General features: G+C 39.9%; 1 protein-coding gene across 2 annotated transcripts; it reads right to left on the bottom strand.

Moving 5' to 3' along the window:
- Positions 1–624: 624 nt before the first annotated feature.
- pdpr (pyruvate dehydrogenase phosphatase regulatory subunit) lies at positions 625–15,898 on the bottom strand. Of its 2 annotated transcripts, XM_084721745.1 has the most exons (18): positions 15,755–15,898; positions 13,934–14,207; positions 13,538–13,671; positions 12,960–13,041; positions 12,267–12,430; positions 11,962–12,083; positions 11,436–11,553; positions 10,708–10,857; positions 8,566–8,758; positions 8,201–8,325; positions 7,588–7,743; positions 7,071–7,204; positions 6,684–6,832; positions 6,495–6,607; positions 5,825–5,919; positions 5,106–5,195; positions 4,788–4,970; positions 625–4,154 (listed from the first exon to the last, which is right to left on the bottom strand). In XM_084721745.1, exons 2-18 carry the CDS (start codon positions 14,194–14,196, stop codon positions 3,747–3,749), a joined length of 2,679 nt encoding a protein of 892 aa, XP_084577871.1. In that variant the 5' UTR covers positions 14,197–14,207; positions 15,755–15,898; the 3' UTR covers positions 625–3,746. The 2 variants fall into 2 exon arrangements, with proteins under 2 accessions (XP_084577871.1, XP_084577879.1); XM_084721753.1 differs by lacking the exons at positions 13,538–13,671; positions 13,934–14,207; positions 15,755–15,898 and having other exon boundaries at positions 12,267–12,461; positions 12,960–12,984.
- Between the last annotated feature and the right edge of the window lie 1,217 nt (positions 15,899–17,115).

Below are 17,115 nucleotides of genomic sequence, written 5' to 3'. Positions count from 1 at the left end.
AACACTCCTGTATGAACAAAGTTCTCTTTATATTTTACTTTAAGTACATTAGACAGCCAAATATCTGTTTAACATGATATAAATACATTGTTGTAAAGCTCTGGAGAAAAAGCTGGCATTTCCTCATCAGTCAAGTGCATGTGGTGTTAGAATGGAAATGAGACAAACATGCACCTCAACTGTTAGCCAGTATTGTGGAGTGTCACGGTGTATGAAATAGACATTAACACTTCACTGATAAGTCATCACTACAATAAATATACAGAAGAGTATTAGGCCAGGCATAAGAGAGGGAAAAATTCAAGAATAATTATTATTTCTGAGAATAAAGTTTAACTATTCAGTATTAGTGCCAGAAAGAGTTTTTATTTTGAGAATTAAGTCAAATTGCTGAGAATAAAATTAAAATACCATTTCAGTTTGACATTATTCTCAAAATGCCAAAAACAAAAATTTCTCCTATTATTTTTTTTCCTTATGCCTGGCCTTAATACTCTTCTGTATTTCCAGAACTCCACTGACATTCAATTTTTAGCGCTCTGCACCATGTGTAATAGTGTTTTCAGAGGCCATTTCAAAATTATACACCACCTCAGATTGAAGATTTTTTTTTTTAACTTGTACAAGAAAACAGTTGAATTCCAAATATGTGGAGGGCAAGGTGACCACGTACAGTAAGAAAAAAAAAAAACAGCAGGCTTCTCTTATGTAGTGCAAATGCTCGGGGCAGTTTCCCTTCAACCCTTCACTCACACACTCAACAATGTAGCCGGACAGTTGAAAAGAGGTGTCTTCACAACTGCCAGACTCTTGGATATGAAGTGCATTCGCTTATTCAAGAGACACCATTCATTTAATTACACAGTGCTGATGAGAGAAAGCTGAACAGAATATTTTAGAAATGACAAATCTGAAAAGTTTGTGTTAGATTCTTGCATAAATGAGGTCCCAGAAATTGACAAAAAGCAAAAGCAGAGTGCTTCCGGTCAGGCCACAGCACTGAAGCTGAATGATACACAGACTGATAATGATTCACTGCACTCTCACATGCAAATGCTTCATTTAACATTTAAGCATTTTTACAAACACAAAACACCTAAAGAGAACTTAGCCCTTTATAACCCCGACTGACTCTCTGTTGCAGCTGGTTTCTTTTTTCTTTAAGTTTTATTGTCCTACTTTCGTCCTACTGTTCAAAGTATAGCGTACATCATTTTTGGTAGAAAAAGATGTTGATGTTAGCAAACTAATCAAAAGCAAGTCAAATTAATACAAGTATGAAGACTATAATGCGGCTTGCCCTATTCCTGTTTTTTTGTGCAATTGTAAAAGTGCTTCAGATGGCCCCCACACAAACAAACCTGGTGCTGCTCTCAAGATCAGGATTTTAAGAAAATAGGATGTTAAAATATCGTATTTTTAACCTGAGCAAACACTCAAAGGACTAATCGCACTTCCATACAGGTTTAGACAAAGAGTTGGAGATGCATCATAAATAAGCATTTTGTTACTCAACAGATCATTTTTAAAAAATTGCCGTAGTCAAGATGTTAATCTGTCTATTCAAATCCTGCTAATAACTGGGAGTTTTTGCAGTGGTTCCCTGCTGTGTCCTTTTGTTTCCTCTCCTCAAGCACACTTAATCACACTTTCTAAATGCTGGAAATAAGATTGAGAAAACAATGTGCATTCATGTACTGCAACACTGACTGCAATCAATAATATTATATATAACAAACTCATTTGAATATGACAATATGAGGAAACCCTACTAGATGATGCACCTTCACTCAGTAGTAATATATAGCGATCTTAACGGATGGAGGTAACGTCACATAGACATCTATCTATATTCTTCATCTATTATCTTCATATACATTTTTGTGCACCTCAAAATCTGTAAGGCATTTGTTTAATGTGTGTGACTGCTGCGGCTGCTCCATCATGAAGCCAGTCAAGGTAACTTTAACGTTACGAGCAGGTGAATATGCCTTTTGAAACAAGAAACACACAGTAATACTAAATGACTAACACACTCAAGTGTCAACTGCTTGATCAGTACAATGTGACTGGATCCCATTCTTATCTGAACATCGCTGTTCACAACATCCCAACAGCTGCATGTCTGCTGCTCTGCAGCTTTCCCTGCCTTTTGACCTCTGGCCGGGGCGAGGGACTAAAGAACCAATTACTTGGAAGATGTATACAAAAAAAAAACCAAATCCAAAAAAGCTGGGAAGCTGTAGGCCAACATAAATAAAACAGAATATGATTATCTGCGAATCCTTTTTGACATATACTTAATTGAAAACAGCAGAAAGACAATATATGTAATGTTTTACTTCATCCCTTTCATTGATTTTATAAACATGCTCATTCTGTTTAGTTTGCAAATGACTGCATGCTGTTTTTATGTTTATGTATTTTCCAGTGTCCCAGCTTTTTTAGAATCAAGGTTGTTATGTGTAAGACAACATAAAGCTGCTGCTGACAAATGCCATTTACATGTACCGAAAGTATATGAAATAATGGACAACTGCAAGAATGAAAAAAATGACCAAAGTATGGATAATTCATACAACGGACCGAACTTCAAACTGACTTGAAAAAATGTGCAGTACTGAAAATAGATTTTATACACACTAGCTATACAAATATACACGGCTTTATCAAATCACAGAGAAGTCCTTTCTTTACACAAACACCAGAACTCAAAAATGTAATCACCAATGTAAGATATTGTGGACTGTGGGATTATAGTTTTCCCATCCTACCTTCCCTCATGTATGAGACATTCACTACACATTCAGCAACACATTAACAAAATGTCAGCATCAAAAGACGTGACGCTGCTTCAAAACGACCACAAAACATAAATAACAGGTCGGATTATTTTACCATAAACACATTATAAGCTCAACACACAGCAGGATAACATCAGGACAGCTGTAAATTGATGATGAAGACATTATCAGGGGACAAAAAGGGAATTCTGCTTCACCTTGAGGCTTTTAGAAGAGCCTGGGAAGCCTTTTCAACACGACTGGAAGAGGAATATTGGGCGGCACACAAAACAATAGTTCACTAACGCTTTTTTCCCCTGACTGAGAAAGATATTTAATGAAGGGACATCCCTTCTTTGTTTAAGATAATGTAGTGACCAGCATAAAGTATCTGAATTCGGCCACATCACTCAGATTCTTTACAGCAGCAAATTTATAATTTGTAAAATCACTATAAAGTAACTACAATGACAGTGTAGGCATTTGCACATTAGCACTGAATGATATTTCAGACTCTTCCAGACTGTGTAGTGCCAATATGTTAGAGTGAGTGGAGCACTACAGAGAGAAGATTGTCAGTCAGAATCCCTTCTGGATGGGTTAAAGTGAACAAAGTGAAAGAGTCCTCAACACATGTTGTTGATGTTGCCTTGACAAAGGCACTTGACCGCAGGCTGTCCCAGTAAACCAGCCGTAGAGAGCGTGTGGATGTGTTTGGAGTGTGAGGGCTGAAGGAGACGACGTAGGAGCTCTGTATTTGATACAGCTCAAGCATTTGGTGCTTCTTAAATATTGCACTTTGAAAGAGGGAGGTGCATCTTGGGAGTTAAATATTACAGGGACAAGGAGTGATTGTGCATACACCCCTCGGGTTAGGAGCTAGAAAAGGGACAATGGGTTGGCACTTGCGAGGTAAGTGCAGGAGTGGATTTGGTGAACTGAAGGAGTGTCACAGAAGCCACATCACTTCCCCTGGAGGTTGCTGAGCTCCATGTCCTCCTTGCGGCGTTTCTGTTGAGTGAACAGGGAACTGAAGGGGTAGAGTTTAGCTTTGGCTGGGTAGCGCTGGCCGGCGATGTCCACCTCGTAGTCCCCACGGTTGATGAAGTCTGGGGTGATGGGTGTGGGGAGCCCATCTGGGCCAGGCGGCGGAGATACGAAGCCGAGGCAGACGTGGCGCTCCAGAGTGTAGCTGTAGGCGCTGCTGGTGGTCGTCCCGGCCAGCTGACCGTTACAGTAGATGGGCTCACCCCACCATGGCCACAGGTCCAGCTCAGTGTCATGGTCCTCAAGAACGAGCATGACGAACCGCCGGGATACACCATCCTGACGCTGCTGTAGCAAGGCCTCACGACCAAGGAAATCTGTGTCCTGGTGGAGGAAGACGAGGGATGGGGAGATGGGTGAGGAAAAGCAGAATGTGAGGAAATGAAAAAGATTAAAAAGACGGAAAAGAGAAAAAAAGAGCAGAGGACAAGTAAAAGATGAGAAAAGGAGAAATTAAGCATGAAGGATCATTAGAAGTTATGAGGCTTTGTTGGGAGCAACAGGAAAGAAATCTTCATTTCAAACATTTAATCCATTATTATCGATTACCTTGTCCTATCCACTGTTTTTAAAATGAGGCTGATGGTAAACTTTACTACTGCTGGTGTAAAGTGCCACCTGTTGTGCCTGCAGGTGCTGCTTGGTGATCACTTTTCCCAGAAAAGACTATAACACAGATGTTTAAGGCTTTAGCAAAGAAGATGACACAGTGCCTTTTTATGTTCTGCAATTATTCTCTCATCTTCAAACCATTTCAAAGTAAAAAAAAAAAAAAAAAAAGTACAGTGCAAGATGTAGGCGAGTGCTTCAAAAAGCTTTATGTAAATCTCTTCTTCACTAAAATTAGCTTAGTGACAGCAAGAATTTGCTGTTTTGTAACCCGAAACAATAAAGTGGCAGCTTTAAAGAATCTGCAATGTATCAGACAGTTTGATGCGATTTTACAGCTGAACAGACCTTGTCAAACTTCACCCTGAACTCTCGTCCACACTCCAGCGGCGTGGTGAAGGTGTCGAGGTCTTGACCCCAGAAGGCAAAGAATTTCTCGATGCGTAGGCTGCGCAGCGCGTAGTACCCTGCATTACGAATGCCGTACTTCTGACCCACTGACATCACCTCATTGTACACATGCAGAGCGTACTGTGGAGAGCAGAGGAGCATTCAGATTTGATGTACTGGACAGTATGTAGCACTTTATAAAAGCTGACTTTACCAATTGTCCTGTGGAATGGTGACTTGAATCATATTTGCTGGTGTGTGCAGATGTGAACCCACCTCTATGGGTATGTAGAGCATGAAACCTGGTTCCCCAGTGTGAGTCATACTCATCACCCTGATCCCATTGGCGTAGCCGACACTCATCTCCTGTAGACACGCACATAAACACACAATCAGTGTGGGGATAATGACTGCATAGAAACAGTTACTTGTGCAACTGTGCACCACTCCCACTACTACATCCACAGGTGCAGTTGCTACTGCTTCAACAAAAAATATTACCATATCACCTATGTTACAACTAGTTTTTTAGTTTAGCTCTTAGGTACTTTGGTTAGTTTTAAGTTATTTGTAGGATGATGATATTACAGTTTAAAGGTTTAAAAGTCAAGTTTAAAAATCTAGTTTAGTTACATTTAGTTATGTAGATTATCTATCCTCTCTCTGCTGCAATCACACTACTGAGACAGTTCAATAAACGGCGCTCTTTTAGCAAGTTCATGCACAACACTGCATGTCTTCAATATGTCTAAAGATTGTACTTGTATTTTAAACTGATTTGTGGGTAAACTTAAACTAAACTGAACTAAAGGAAAACATGAGAAGGTTGTAATAAGTTTCTGGGAGAACACAAGATTTTGCAGGAGATTTAACATTACTGCTAATTTTTAATGCATTTTTTTATGACTGGAAAATTGGTTAACTATTTTACAAAATTTCTGGGACGTGTGGGAATCCTGATATTAATGTTACTGCAATTCGCCTTTGTTTATTACCTTACAGAACATGGAGGGGAAGTGGTCAGGAGTCATGGAAACATATGACAGCTCAGCCAGAACGTCCATTGCTCGAGGTCCAATCAGGTTCAAAGCTGTGGGTAAAGGACCAGTTTTTAGAAACACTGACAGGTCAGGTACTTTCATCCTAGAGGTTTTCCAACTTAATAATAGAATACCTCATAACAACAATATTGGTTTTGTTGAGTTGTTCAAAATGGCAAAGCAGTTGTTAAGGAGTCAAGTCTGAAAACACAGAGCTAATTATACTTATAAATTTGTTGGAATTTCATATTAATTGAAATAGGAAAAGAATATTTGGATCATCGGGGTAGGGACATATTTGGACGGGAAGTTTTGGGATGGAGATCCTCAGTTGGTGTTATATCTTGTATACAAGAAACAGAATGAAGGCCAAGTGTTGCTCACATTTCAGACAGTTAAGGTAATTACATTACAAGTATAAATTATATTTTGGGTTGTAATTAACCATCCTCTTAGTCCCCGTAGAGTTTCTGAACACCAAACCCTGAATGAGGTCACTTAAATAACTGGGTTAAGAGGGAAAGTAGCTGTGGATACTGATGCTTTGCTTCCAGCCTTTAATTTATGTGTGACCACTAGAGGGTGACGTCACCACAGGAGCTCATCAGTGGTTCTGTGTGCTCACCAGTGTACTTCCAGCTGACGTCCTCTAGGTGGAGGTGTGGGTCATTGGGCATGTGTTTCTTCATCCAGGACCAACAGTGGACCTGCTGGTCTGTCGGAGACACAATGAAGAAGCTGGAGAGGGGACAAACATGTCAGACCCTTGACTGTCAAAATTTGTCTTTGGTATAAACACCAAGGTGGCACAAACCTGTTCTTGCTAAGTCGGACCACGCTGCAGTCGTTCTCGTAGCCTCCCCTCTCATTCAACATGCCGGTGTGGACAATGTGTCCAACGGGGACATCCAGGTCGTTGGCACACAGGTTTTGCAACAGGTCCAGGGCCTGATCCTTCGTTGACTGGGACATCAAGACAGACCAGAGGGGTTGAATTAACTGCTGCTTCAGTGGATTGCATAATGTGCCATTTTAAAAATATTTTGCTGTGTTCTGGCACAGATAAACGTGACACTGACAAAAACCACATGCTGACTCATGGGGTGTGACCAGGAGAACAATATCTTTTTAGAAGTCCAGACAAAGAGCTGCTGTTTTCTGTCCTAGTCTTATAAATTGTCCACAGTGCATTAATACTTACAGTCAGTTCAAATTTGGTGAAGGAGGACATGTCGATGACACATACAGCCTCTTTGCAACATTTCACTTCTGCTCCAACAATGTCAAACCAGTCCGGCTTGTAGAAAGTCTTACTCGAATCCAGAGACAGCAGATCTACATGTACACACAATCAGGTAGAGGAAATAAAGTGTATTGCCATTTAGAATATACAACCAAACTGCGGCAGGTGATTTCACTCATTCAGCTGCGTTAGATTATAGGTTGATAGTCACAATATCCCACTTTTTGCTAAAAAATAAAAAACTGCCCTATCAATCCCTTTAGGCTTGTGCAGTGTGTTGCTATTATCTGCATACTCTTAGTTAATCACAGGCAACAGCATTATTAAAGCATAAGGAATCGGTGAGTGATTCTCAGTCAGGTGACATCAGCACTGTCAAGTCTACAGTGTTGCCCTGACACTTACTTAAAAATCATTCTTAATGAAGGTCTCATGATAAATAGATTATAGTGTGTTACTGGTGTGTAATCTGTACCTTTCCCTGGAGGAACAAAGTATTTGGGCCTTTCAAAGCCATGTTTCTCCATCCAGCGAGCTCCCTGCGTGTCCAGACGATCATACAGAGGGCTAGTCCGCAGCTGACGTCCAGTCTGAAAGTCCCAGCGAGGAACCTTTAGTTCGTACAGCAGAGCTGGACACAAACAAAGACAGACACATTGGAGACACAGACCTAATCATATCAAAGCAAAACTGATTAAAAAAACTCATCATGATACTTAACTATATTTAAGGAGTTAGAAACTCTACATTATAAATGTGTAACTTATAACGTGTTAAATTTGCTGGTGGTGCTGCTCGTGCTGCAAGAACAACTCAATCATACGGTGTGTAACCTTTTTATTGCCTTCATCATTGTATGCTGGTGTTAACCAAACTGTCACAATAGGAGTGCAGGCTACAGTTTTGTCCATGTCAATCGTTAAAGGATAGGTTATTTTTTTCTAGTCCCATATGTAAGAAAGAAGCATTAGTTGCTGTAATCAGTCCTCCTTTCAATATTGGCTGTAAAGAGATGAAAATTACATGTCTGTAATGACAGAGATGCTGAAACATATAACATATAAGCTGTAAAAGAGTTCAGTACTCACGCATGACTTCCATTACTCTGTGTCGCAGGAAGGTTCGGCTACTCTGCAGGTTGCCAAAGCGTTTGATGTCCAGTGGCCAGACACTGGCAGTGGGGTAACCATAGGTCATCCACTCAGCCAAGTACCTACATACCAAACACCACAACATGCCATTTGCACTTCATTGTTGTACTATCAAAACATATTCTGTTCACACTTCTGAGGGTGAATTACTTTCTGAGTAAATTATATTTCAGTTGCTGCTCTAAACTGTTTATTCAGATGTAGAAAGCAGAGCACTTTAGTCTATGAAATCACAGAGTTATGTTTATCCTCACAAATACAGCAGACTATCCTCAAGCAAATACACTTATACCCATGCTTACTTGCCAGCTCCTCCAGCAAAGGCCAGGCCAGAGGAGTTCATCCCTGCCAGCACGTAGTAGCCAGACACACCCGGTGTCTCCCCCATCAGGCAGCGCATATCAGGGGTGAAGGACTCCGGACAGTTGACCAGCTGATGGATCTCAGCTGACTCAAGGCTCGGCATTCTCCTAAGCAAGGAACTGAGCATCGGCTCTGTAGGCAGAAGATGATGAGGTTCATATACACATACTCATATACACTTGATTAACAATCCTTTAAAAGAGGCGCCATATCTACATTTTCAAATCAGTAATGCTTTCATATTTTTAACATAAACAAACTACAACATGATTGAAACTAATGTTGGTCTAAAGCAATTCCAGCTGTGTGGTCACTGTCAGCACTTATCAACATTTAAAGCCTTGTCTCCAATAAACCACGCTGCGTGCTCCCACAGAAATGAGTCTACAATTTATCCTCATCCCCCTCCTATTTATTGTCTTTCACATTGCTGGAAAACAAATATGAACATAACACTCAAGCTGGCTTTAATTGCCCAACCACTACCCGACCCTGCTAAGACTGTAGAAGCTAAACCTCTTGCCACACAGCAGAAACTGTATTCATTTCCCATGTTGTGCCATAAACAGCCTGACAGGTTTTCCAACATGAAAGCTGACCTAGTGGCAACAACTGTGGCAGTGCAATGTAAAAATCCACTGCCAGTAGAAAGTGTAAGATTTAATTGACTCTTTTTTTGGTAGCCAGTTATTTATACCAAAATGCAACATATAAACATGACAAATTCTGGAGACATCATTGATGTCTACTCATGAGGCACATTCTTTTTCAAGAATTACTTTTAAATTATTATATGCAGATGTTACATCATGTGAAAACTAACTATACAGTTGTTAGCTTCTATAAGTACAACCATAAAATGACCAGTGGAATATCAGCTTGACTTTGTGCGTTGCTGCAGTTCAGGGTTGGCTGGTGATATACTGCTGTCTTAACGACAACCTGTCACGCTGCATGAGGAATCTCAGATTACTAACATAGGGCCAAGGCCAAGAGACAGCTGTTTGTGTGTGTATCTATGTGCATGTGTGTGTTCACATGCGTGTAGAGAGGTGTACTTTGAACTGAAGTCTAATTAACAACATGAAATAAACATTTGAAAAGCCTTCCTGCACTACAATAACCTGAACTGACACAGCTACTTTATTTTCCTTCATTCATCAAAGGACACTTTGAATAAAAATAAACAATAATGAACTGAAGAGCATTACTTCAACCTCACCAAAAACTCTGACACACAATGGAAAGAAATCTGGGCTCATGAGTGCAGAATTATATTGAGCTGAGTAAACGAGCAGGCTGGACTGGAGGCCTAAACTTAAGTAAAAAAATCTCAAAATATTATCATACATCATCAACTGTGGTGCAACTCTGCCCCTAACAGGGTCAAAAACGTGTTATTTTGTGATTTAGTTACATCAAATCGAGCAACTGACCTACTGCATAATTTGAGGCTACAAAAGTAAAAAGGGAAAAACTTTAAGGCAAATTGACATGTTTTTTTTTTTTTAGCCCACAGGAATATTTTTGCACCCTGCATAGTGTAAGTGCAGGTATTACTATATGTACTGTGACTCCTTTTGACCATGTCTTTTGTGCTTGTATTATGTCTCTTTTAAAAAAAAAACAACAGAAAAATAAAATATTTAAACAAAGCAGAAAATATACATCAATATCCCTAAAACAGAGATGCTAAGTCATATTAGAAAACCGGTACCTGAAAGTACTCTGCAATTGCTTTTGTCCAGGCCCATTTAATGTTACACCTCTATTACATTCAATTCATCCAATGTGCTGCAACAGTACAATCATCTCAAACAACAAAAACACTTCTAACTAATAATTACAATGCTCTTTGGATTCCTTGGGATGAAATTGCAAATGTTTCAGTAAATTACTTGAATTACATTCCAAAGGACAATTCAGACACCCTACCATTATGCAAAACAAAACACACCTTGTGTCTGTGCTACATTATTGACAACTGAGTGGATCAACTGATGGATCCGCCTTTTCTACAAGTAATATATTTCTGTGCATTTCCCATTATTTAATCACAAATACTCATCTGCGTCCCTTACCAAAATGGTCCCAGTCCTCCTGCATGTTCTGGATCTCCAGCTGATTGCGTCCCTCAGTGAAGATGGGTTTGGGGTTCTTCTCAAAACCTCCTGACAGAAGGCCTCCCTGCCATGGCCGTGCATATATCCTGCCATCCATATCAATTACCACTGGAGACAAGACACAGGCTCAGTTAGATCACATCACATCCACTGGGGTTTTTTTGTAGCCAACCTGTAACCTCATGTACCAGGCATTAACATACAGAAACAATGGTTAACTGTGATTTTCATTTTCATGTCCATGGGCCAGAGACTCAATGGTTTCACAGTAAGACATTCATTTCAATAAATCATGCACGCCTTCCATCCTCCTTGTCTCTCTCTCATACCCACTAATTTGCCCTGAAGAGTCACAAGAATCAAGGGAAGTTATGTTTTCCTTCTCCAGTCTCTAAATGCATTCAGTATTATTAGTACTGACAGATGCGCCACTGAAATGATGGTGAAACTACTCATTAGGAGACGTTCGCTAAAAATATTAGTTTCAATGTGCAAATGTAACTATACCAGCATACAATCGCAGAGCAAACTTGACTTTATATCACCATGTCAACTTCATCACCAATTTGCCAAAAATCTGGAGGCTCCTCTCTATTACAGAAACAGCAACAGTAAAGTGACTGGAATTTAAAATCCATTAGCAACCATGCCTGCAGCAAGAAAAAGTTAATTTTGATGTGTCATACCTGGAGTGCTGGATGGAAGTGGCTCCTGGAGCGGTTTGGTGAGGAGGTAGAAGTGTTCACAGCCATGAAGAGGAACAGACACCTTCATCTCACTGGCCTGGCCGAGCTCATAAGCCCACTAGAGTAGAGACAGACAGAACAAATATGCAATCTGCTGCTCTGAACACTGGTATACTGACTGTGCCAAGATACCAAATAAGATTAGTTATTTACAGTAGGAACCCAAACTCAAAATTAGGGACTAATAGTCACCTCAGCCACCCACATTAAACTGGCAATCCGCTCCACTAATGTAATACACAACTAATCCCCTGTTCTAAACACTGCAATATGTCCTGTAAGCCCTCCAAATTTGCTTAGTCATACTGCATTTATCTGTTAATATAATGTAGGTGAGAATTAAACCAAGATTTATGTTGAACTTACACAGAATTAAAGAATAAATTCAATTAATTCCCCAGTTGAAGCTGGCACTAGGACTTGTTGCTGCCCCATTTGCATCCCACAATCCCACTCTGAGGTTTACCTGTCCAGCACAGTTCACAAAATACTCGCACTCAATGGAGCCACGGTCAGTCTCCACCCCTACTACTTGACCCTTCTCCACCAGAACCTGCTGAACACTGGTCCGCTCAAGGATCTGAACCCCTGGATAGGTCAGAGATACAAAGAGATGTAGGAGGCAAAACAAAGATGTCGGAGAAGGATGAAATGAAGCGATGCCAATTAGATGGAGAAACAAGACTATCTTTAGAATGAAAGCACTGCTTATAAAACATTTTGTTCCATTAATGCTCTATCAAAAGCAAGTTGTGAGTTTGAGTCTCTTACCTTGTCCTGCAGCAGCCACAGCCAGAGCGTGGTTAACATCCGGCGGGGACACAACAGCATCTGCAGGCAGGTGGAGTGCCCCCACCAGGTCGTGAATGTTAACAAGAGGGTGGAGCTTGGCCACCTCTTTAGGCTTAATAACGTTGCAGCTGATCCCCATTACCCTAAGAATTGAGTGAAAAAGAAAAATAATGCCTAATAATAATAATAATGATTTTATTCTTAAAAGGCAATGCATTTATAACCTGGTTCCAGACCAATCATTTAAATATCTGAATAAATCAGGGATGTGTAAAATCATCATGTAGCGTACAACATCATGAAAAAATACTGACAGCTGTCACTATTTCATTCTCCACTGAGAGGACAGGAACATTCAGCTCCAGTAGTTATGGGAGCTTAGTGCAGATGTGATTTTCTTCCAGTAATACTGTCCAGTCATATAATAAAAGTAATCTGTTTTGTTGATATATTTGTGCAAGGAACTGTGTCCTGGTGGGAAAGTCCAAGTCAAGACCTCAATTATATCAAGAATTTGTAGCTGGACTTCAAAATTGGAGTTTACTCAGAGCCCTTGTGTAACTTGGCAAAAAAATGAGCAGTTTTGCAAAGAAGTGCAAGAAAAGTTTCTGTGTCCCTATGTGCAAAGCTGCCTCATCCACATAAACCAGGTGTAATGACATGGAGTCTTACTTTAGTCTGGATGCCAGGCGCTTCAGAGAGATAAAGCGATCCTGATTTTGGGCCAGACACAGAGACCCTGTCTTCACATACCCTGAAACACATAAACAAGCACACCGAATCACATGTTATGTGACTCAGCAGTTCTCAAACTACTCATGACTCTTAAGTCAAAATAACAAAAGTGAAAACTTGCAGAGGAATTATAATTCTGGATCTGGAAAAGACCTAAACATACATTAAGTGTTATAGCAAGAACTATCAAGTGATATCTTGACAAATCGTGGATGCTACATGCAAATGTTTCAGCTGCATTACTGTAAAATTCACTGCACTGAAATACAACGAGTATGAGTATGCAGTAATTGTTAGCTTCATTGCCTGAGTGCACTGCATGCCTCTATATTTCCTAGGAAGATAAAAAAAAGTACAAATGGTAGTACATCTGGGAACTGTCATGGTAATTTATTAGGAATAGGATGATAATATTTTTTATATACTGTAGTAAACCATTGCCTTATCTTATAGTTAACATTTACATTGGGATAAGATTAAATATGAGATAAGTAAAATGTGTCAAAATGGCTGACCTGTTTTGACACCAGTCTCCTCCTCCAGCTGCTGATAAAGACTATTGGAGTAATTTGCCATTTGACACTCGATGGAAATAGGCTTGGCCACGCTGACAATGCCAGCACACAGTCTGGTTGTTCCAGCACCAAGTCTGTCAAAAGGATAAAAGACCAGACAATACAGCATTAGCAGAGCAATATCCAATCTAAATCTCTTTTTACTGATATTCTGCTGGCTCCTAATGTAGAAACACTTGAATGTGAGAGAGCAGGGTTGGTGACTGAGCAGAAACTGCTGAGCTAGATGAGATTCAGTGTCTCTATCAAGGCCAGTTTAGCCAGTCAACAACACAGTCACACCCCCAACCACCTCTAAATCTTCAAACAGACCAGCAAATGATGTACTTATCTCACCTGCCCTGCTCAAGCAGGACTATGTCAGTCCATCCCAGTTTGGCCAGGTGGTAGGCTACTGATGTACCCACAATGCCTCCTCCACAGATGACAACACGGGCCTGACTGGGCAGTGGGAGCAGCTGGGAGTCTCCACTGACAGCCATGCAGCGGGGGGAGGTCCAGAGGCCCCTGCCGGCCACTCTGTACCCCGTCTGGGGAAGCAGCAGCCTGGGGAGCAGGACAGGGGACAGAGCCCTGGAGCTCCGCACACAGCTACACATAGCTGTGCTTTCTGCAACCACAAGCACACAAACAAACAGCCTTACTGGTCATGTATTCAAGGTAATTGAAAGGTAGGTTAAAATGTCAACACTGCATATGACACCATCTTATTTCTATAAGATTACATGAAGATGCAGTGCTGTTCTTGATTCAGGCTACAATCGCAATTTATCGGGGGTGGAAGTAACTAATTACAAAAAAAACTTGCAGGCACAGGTGTGAAGAGGTGACCATGACCACTAACCAGAGCAGTGCAGGAGTTGGGAGTAGGACTTTTAATGATTAATCATTGTTGTATTAATCAGCATTAAGAAATTCAACCCATTACAAATGTAATAATTGTAATAATCAGTAGTCTAGAAATGGCAGTAATTATGCCTAATTTGACACTGTTTTGTCTAGCCAAGCCACTTGTTGAATAAGAAAAGTTAAAAGTTAAAGTAAGAATAATGAGGAAAGATATGAGATAAAAAAAAACAAGAGTTCTGTATCTTGTAAGTAAGTAATTATTCATGATAAAGAGATTAACTTTTCATTTTCCTAAAAAAAAAAAAAAAAAGGAATGTAGCAACTCATATAACATAATTCCTTTCAATCATCAGTTATGACCGGCTAAAAGTGTGTGGTAGTGGCTGTATCTGCAGAGACCCTGACCTCTACCTGCATTTCCATATTTATCTTCAATGCTTTCCTGTGCTGTGCTCCAGACGTTTCACCAACTCAAAGCGTTAGTGTTTGATGTCCTGTTGCATTTACGACCAGCTAGGACAAATATTACTGACACAACCTTTAAGAAAAACGCACAAAATGTGCAACTATAGTCGGGAGTCATTTAGACTGACGATTTGAAGAAACAGTAACCACTTAGACTGAATGTCTGCCATCGATAATGCATTAGACATACACGGTTAATAAGTAACTAATACCTTGAGTGGTTTATAAAAAACTCGCTTGTACTTTTACATAAGAATTTCTAACAACAGCACTTTCACTTGTACGTGAGTAATATTTTAGTGATGTAACAGTACTTGTACTTAAGTACTTATTTTCAGGACTCTGGTCACCACAGTTATTTATCAAGTTGTTGTATTTAGCTCTGCAAACACAGGTAAACATTAAATACAGCATTCAACACTCTGGAACGAAGACGGGGCCCAGGAAGCCAGCAAGGTTAACTTACAGTAACGTCAGTCCTTCAGCTGTCAGTTATATTAACTGTATCTGGTGTTAGCTCTGAAGCATCGCTGCAGTTACCCCTTTAGCAGCATAGCTAGCTTCTGCTTACAATTCCTAGTACCTTTGTAAACTATCCTGGAACTTCCATCTTTGAGATAAACAGCCGAAAGTGACTCCTGCATTGGTAAAGTTTCGTCAAAGTTTCTTGACACTTTGTATTTTTGACCTCCGCGGGTGAAAGTTAGCGTCGGTGGTACTGGTAGCTAGCGCGAGCAGCTACCGTAAAGCTAGCTAATGTTGATTATTTACCTCCCTCAGCTAAACGCGAACCGTGTTGAGAAACTTTTTTGTCTTCATTGTATATAAAGACATGGAACTCACCGAGTCAGCCGAGTCCAGACGTTGTGATGTTTCCAGGACAGAGGTGAATACCAGTGACTGAGATATATGACAGAAAGTCTTGTTTGGGTACGGCCAGTACAAATGTCAAGTTAGCTTTAATCACAGCTGATACTTCCGGTCTAAACCTTCACAATAAAAATCCCTCTGCCCGCGTTAGCGTTTGGTTGTAATGTAGTGATTAGTCAACCAATAGCCATTTAAGGTGTAATTAATTTACTGACATACTTCAAGTTAGAGCGTCCTTGAAGCTGACTAGCCTAATGTAAGTTTAAAGTTGTCTTGAAATTGTAATAAAATAACGGACTTGTTTCACAGCACCAGACACAGTGCTGCAAATTCAGGTGTTTCCAATAATTAACGTCCTGTTGCATTTAGTATAACAGAGCCTCTCCAATGGACAGGACGTTAATAATCTTTAATAATCGTCTTTTGTAAACACCTGTGTTTACCCCAGTATTTTATATCAAATTAACTGCCCTGAAAAAGATCTATTGTATTCGTTTTTTAAAATATAGTTTTCTTTATCTGCTTGCACTTTTATCAAATTTACCTTTATACCATTCTAGACGTCTTATTCATGGTGCATAGCCAGTTCCAAAAGTCGACATATCTTTGGGAAATTAATTTTTAATTAGAATGAAAAATTATGACTGAGCTATCTGAGGGCCAGTATAGAATTGCAGAGGTTCTTGGAGTTAGAATTGTTTTCTAAATGCTGATGTTCTCTTTGCTAAATTATAGCTGATATTTTCCAGTTATGGCATTTTATTGGAAGAAATTTATACAGATTAATGGTTTTGCAGCAAAATTCTAGAAAACTTCCTCTGAGCCCCAGTTAATCTGGGTAGTGTCCAGATGATGACATTATGTCTCCTACTTTCAAACACATGTGGACAACTACCTAAACTAAACGACCTAAACTACAAGTCAAGGTAAGAGATATGAAAAGACCGAAAAAAGGAATCCCACACACGTTTGGATTTGCAGAAGCACACAACATAGATACAACTAACACATTTCTTTTCATTGGCTTCTATGTTTTATGTGTTGAGGTAATAACACTCCTAATTCCCTTGCCAAAGTGAATGAGTGGTATGCATGGATTTCTGTACAGGTTTTGCTCTAGTCTTGATCCTTATCAAGAGACAACACAACAGTGAAGTGTTTAAGGTTTCACACACCTTAAACTGAATTTTAAACAGGTCTTCAGTGCTTCTCCTGCAGTTAGCCTGAGAGGTATTTCCATCAGGTTAACTAGTCAAACTGAGCTTCATCAATACATCATGAAATAATGCTACCAAAGGAGAATTTACATTCTTCAAAACAACAGTGTCAGTAGG

Source organism: Lutjanus erythropterus, chromosome 1, assembly GCF_056507025.1.
Source record: "Lutjanus erythropterus isolate fLutEry1 chromosome 1, fLutEry1.hap2, whole genome shotgun sequence".
NCBI classification, from domain to species: domain Eukaryota; kingdom Metazoa; phylum Chordata; class Actinopteri; order Lutjaniformes; family Lutjanidae; genus Lutjanus; species Lutjanus erythropterus.
This window is presented reverse-complemented; position numbering and strand designations above follow the sequence as displayed.

Coding starts and splice junctions, on each gene's coding strand:
- pdpr (XM_084721745.1), bottom strand. CDS start 14,196: ATGTGTAGCTGTGTGCGGAGCTCCAGGGCTCTGTCCCCTGTCCTGCTC. Junction 6,608..6,683: donor GTCCGACTTAGCAAGAACAG/GTTTGTGCCACC, acceptor TCCCCTCTCCAG/CTTCTTCATTGTGTCTCCGA. Junction 4,971..5,105: donor TGCTCTACATACCCATAGAG/GTGGGTTCACAT, acceptor TGCTCTCCACAG/TACGCTCTGCATGTGTACAA.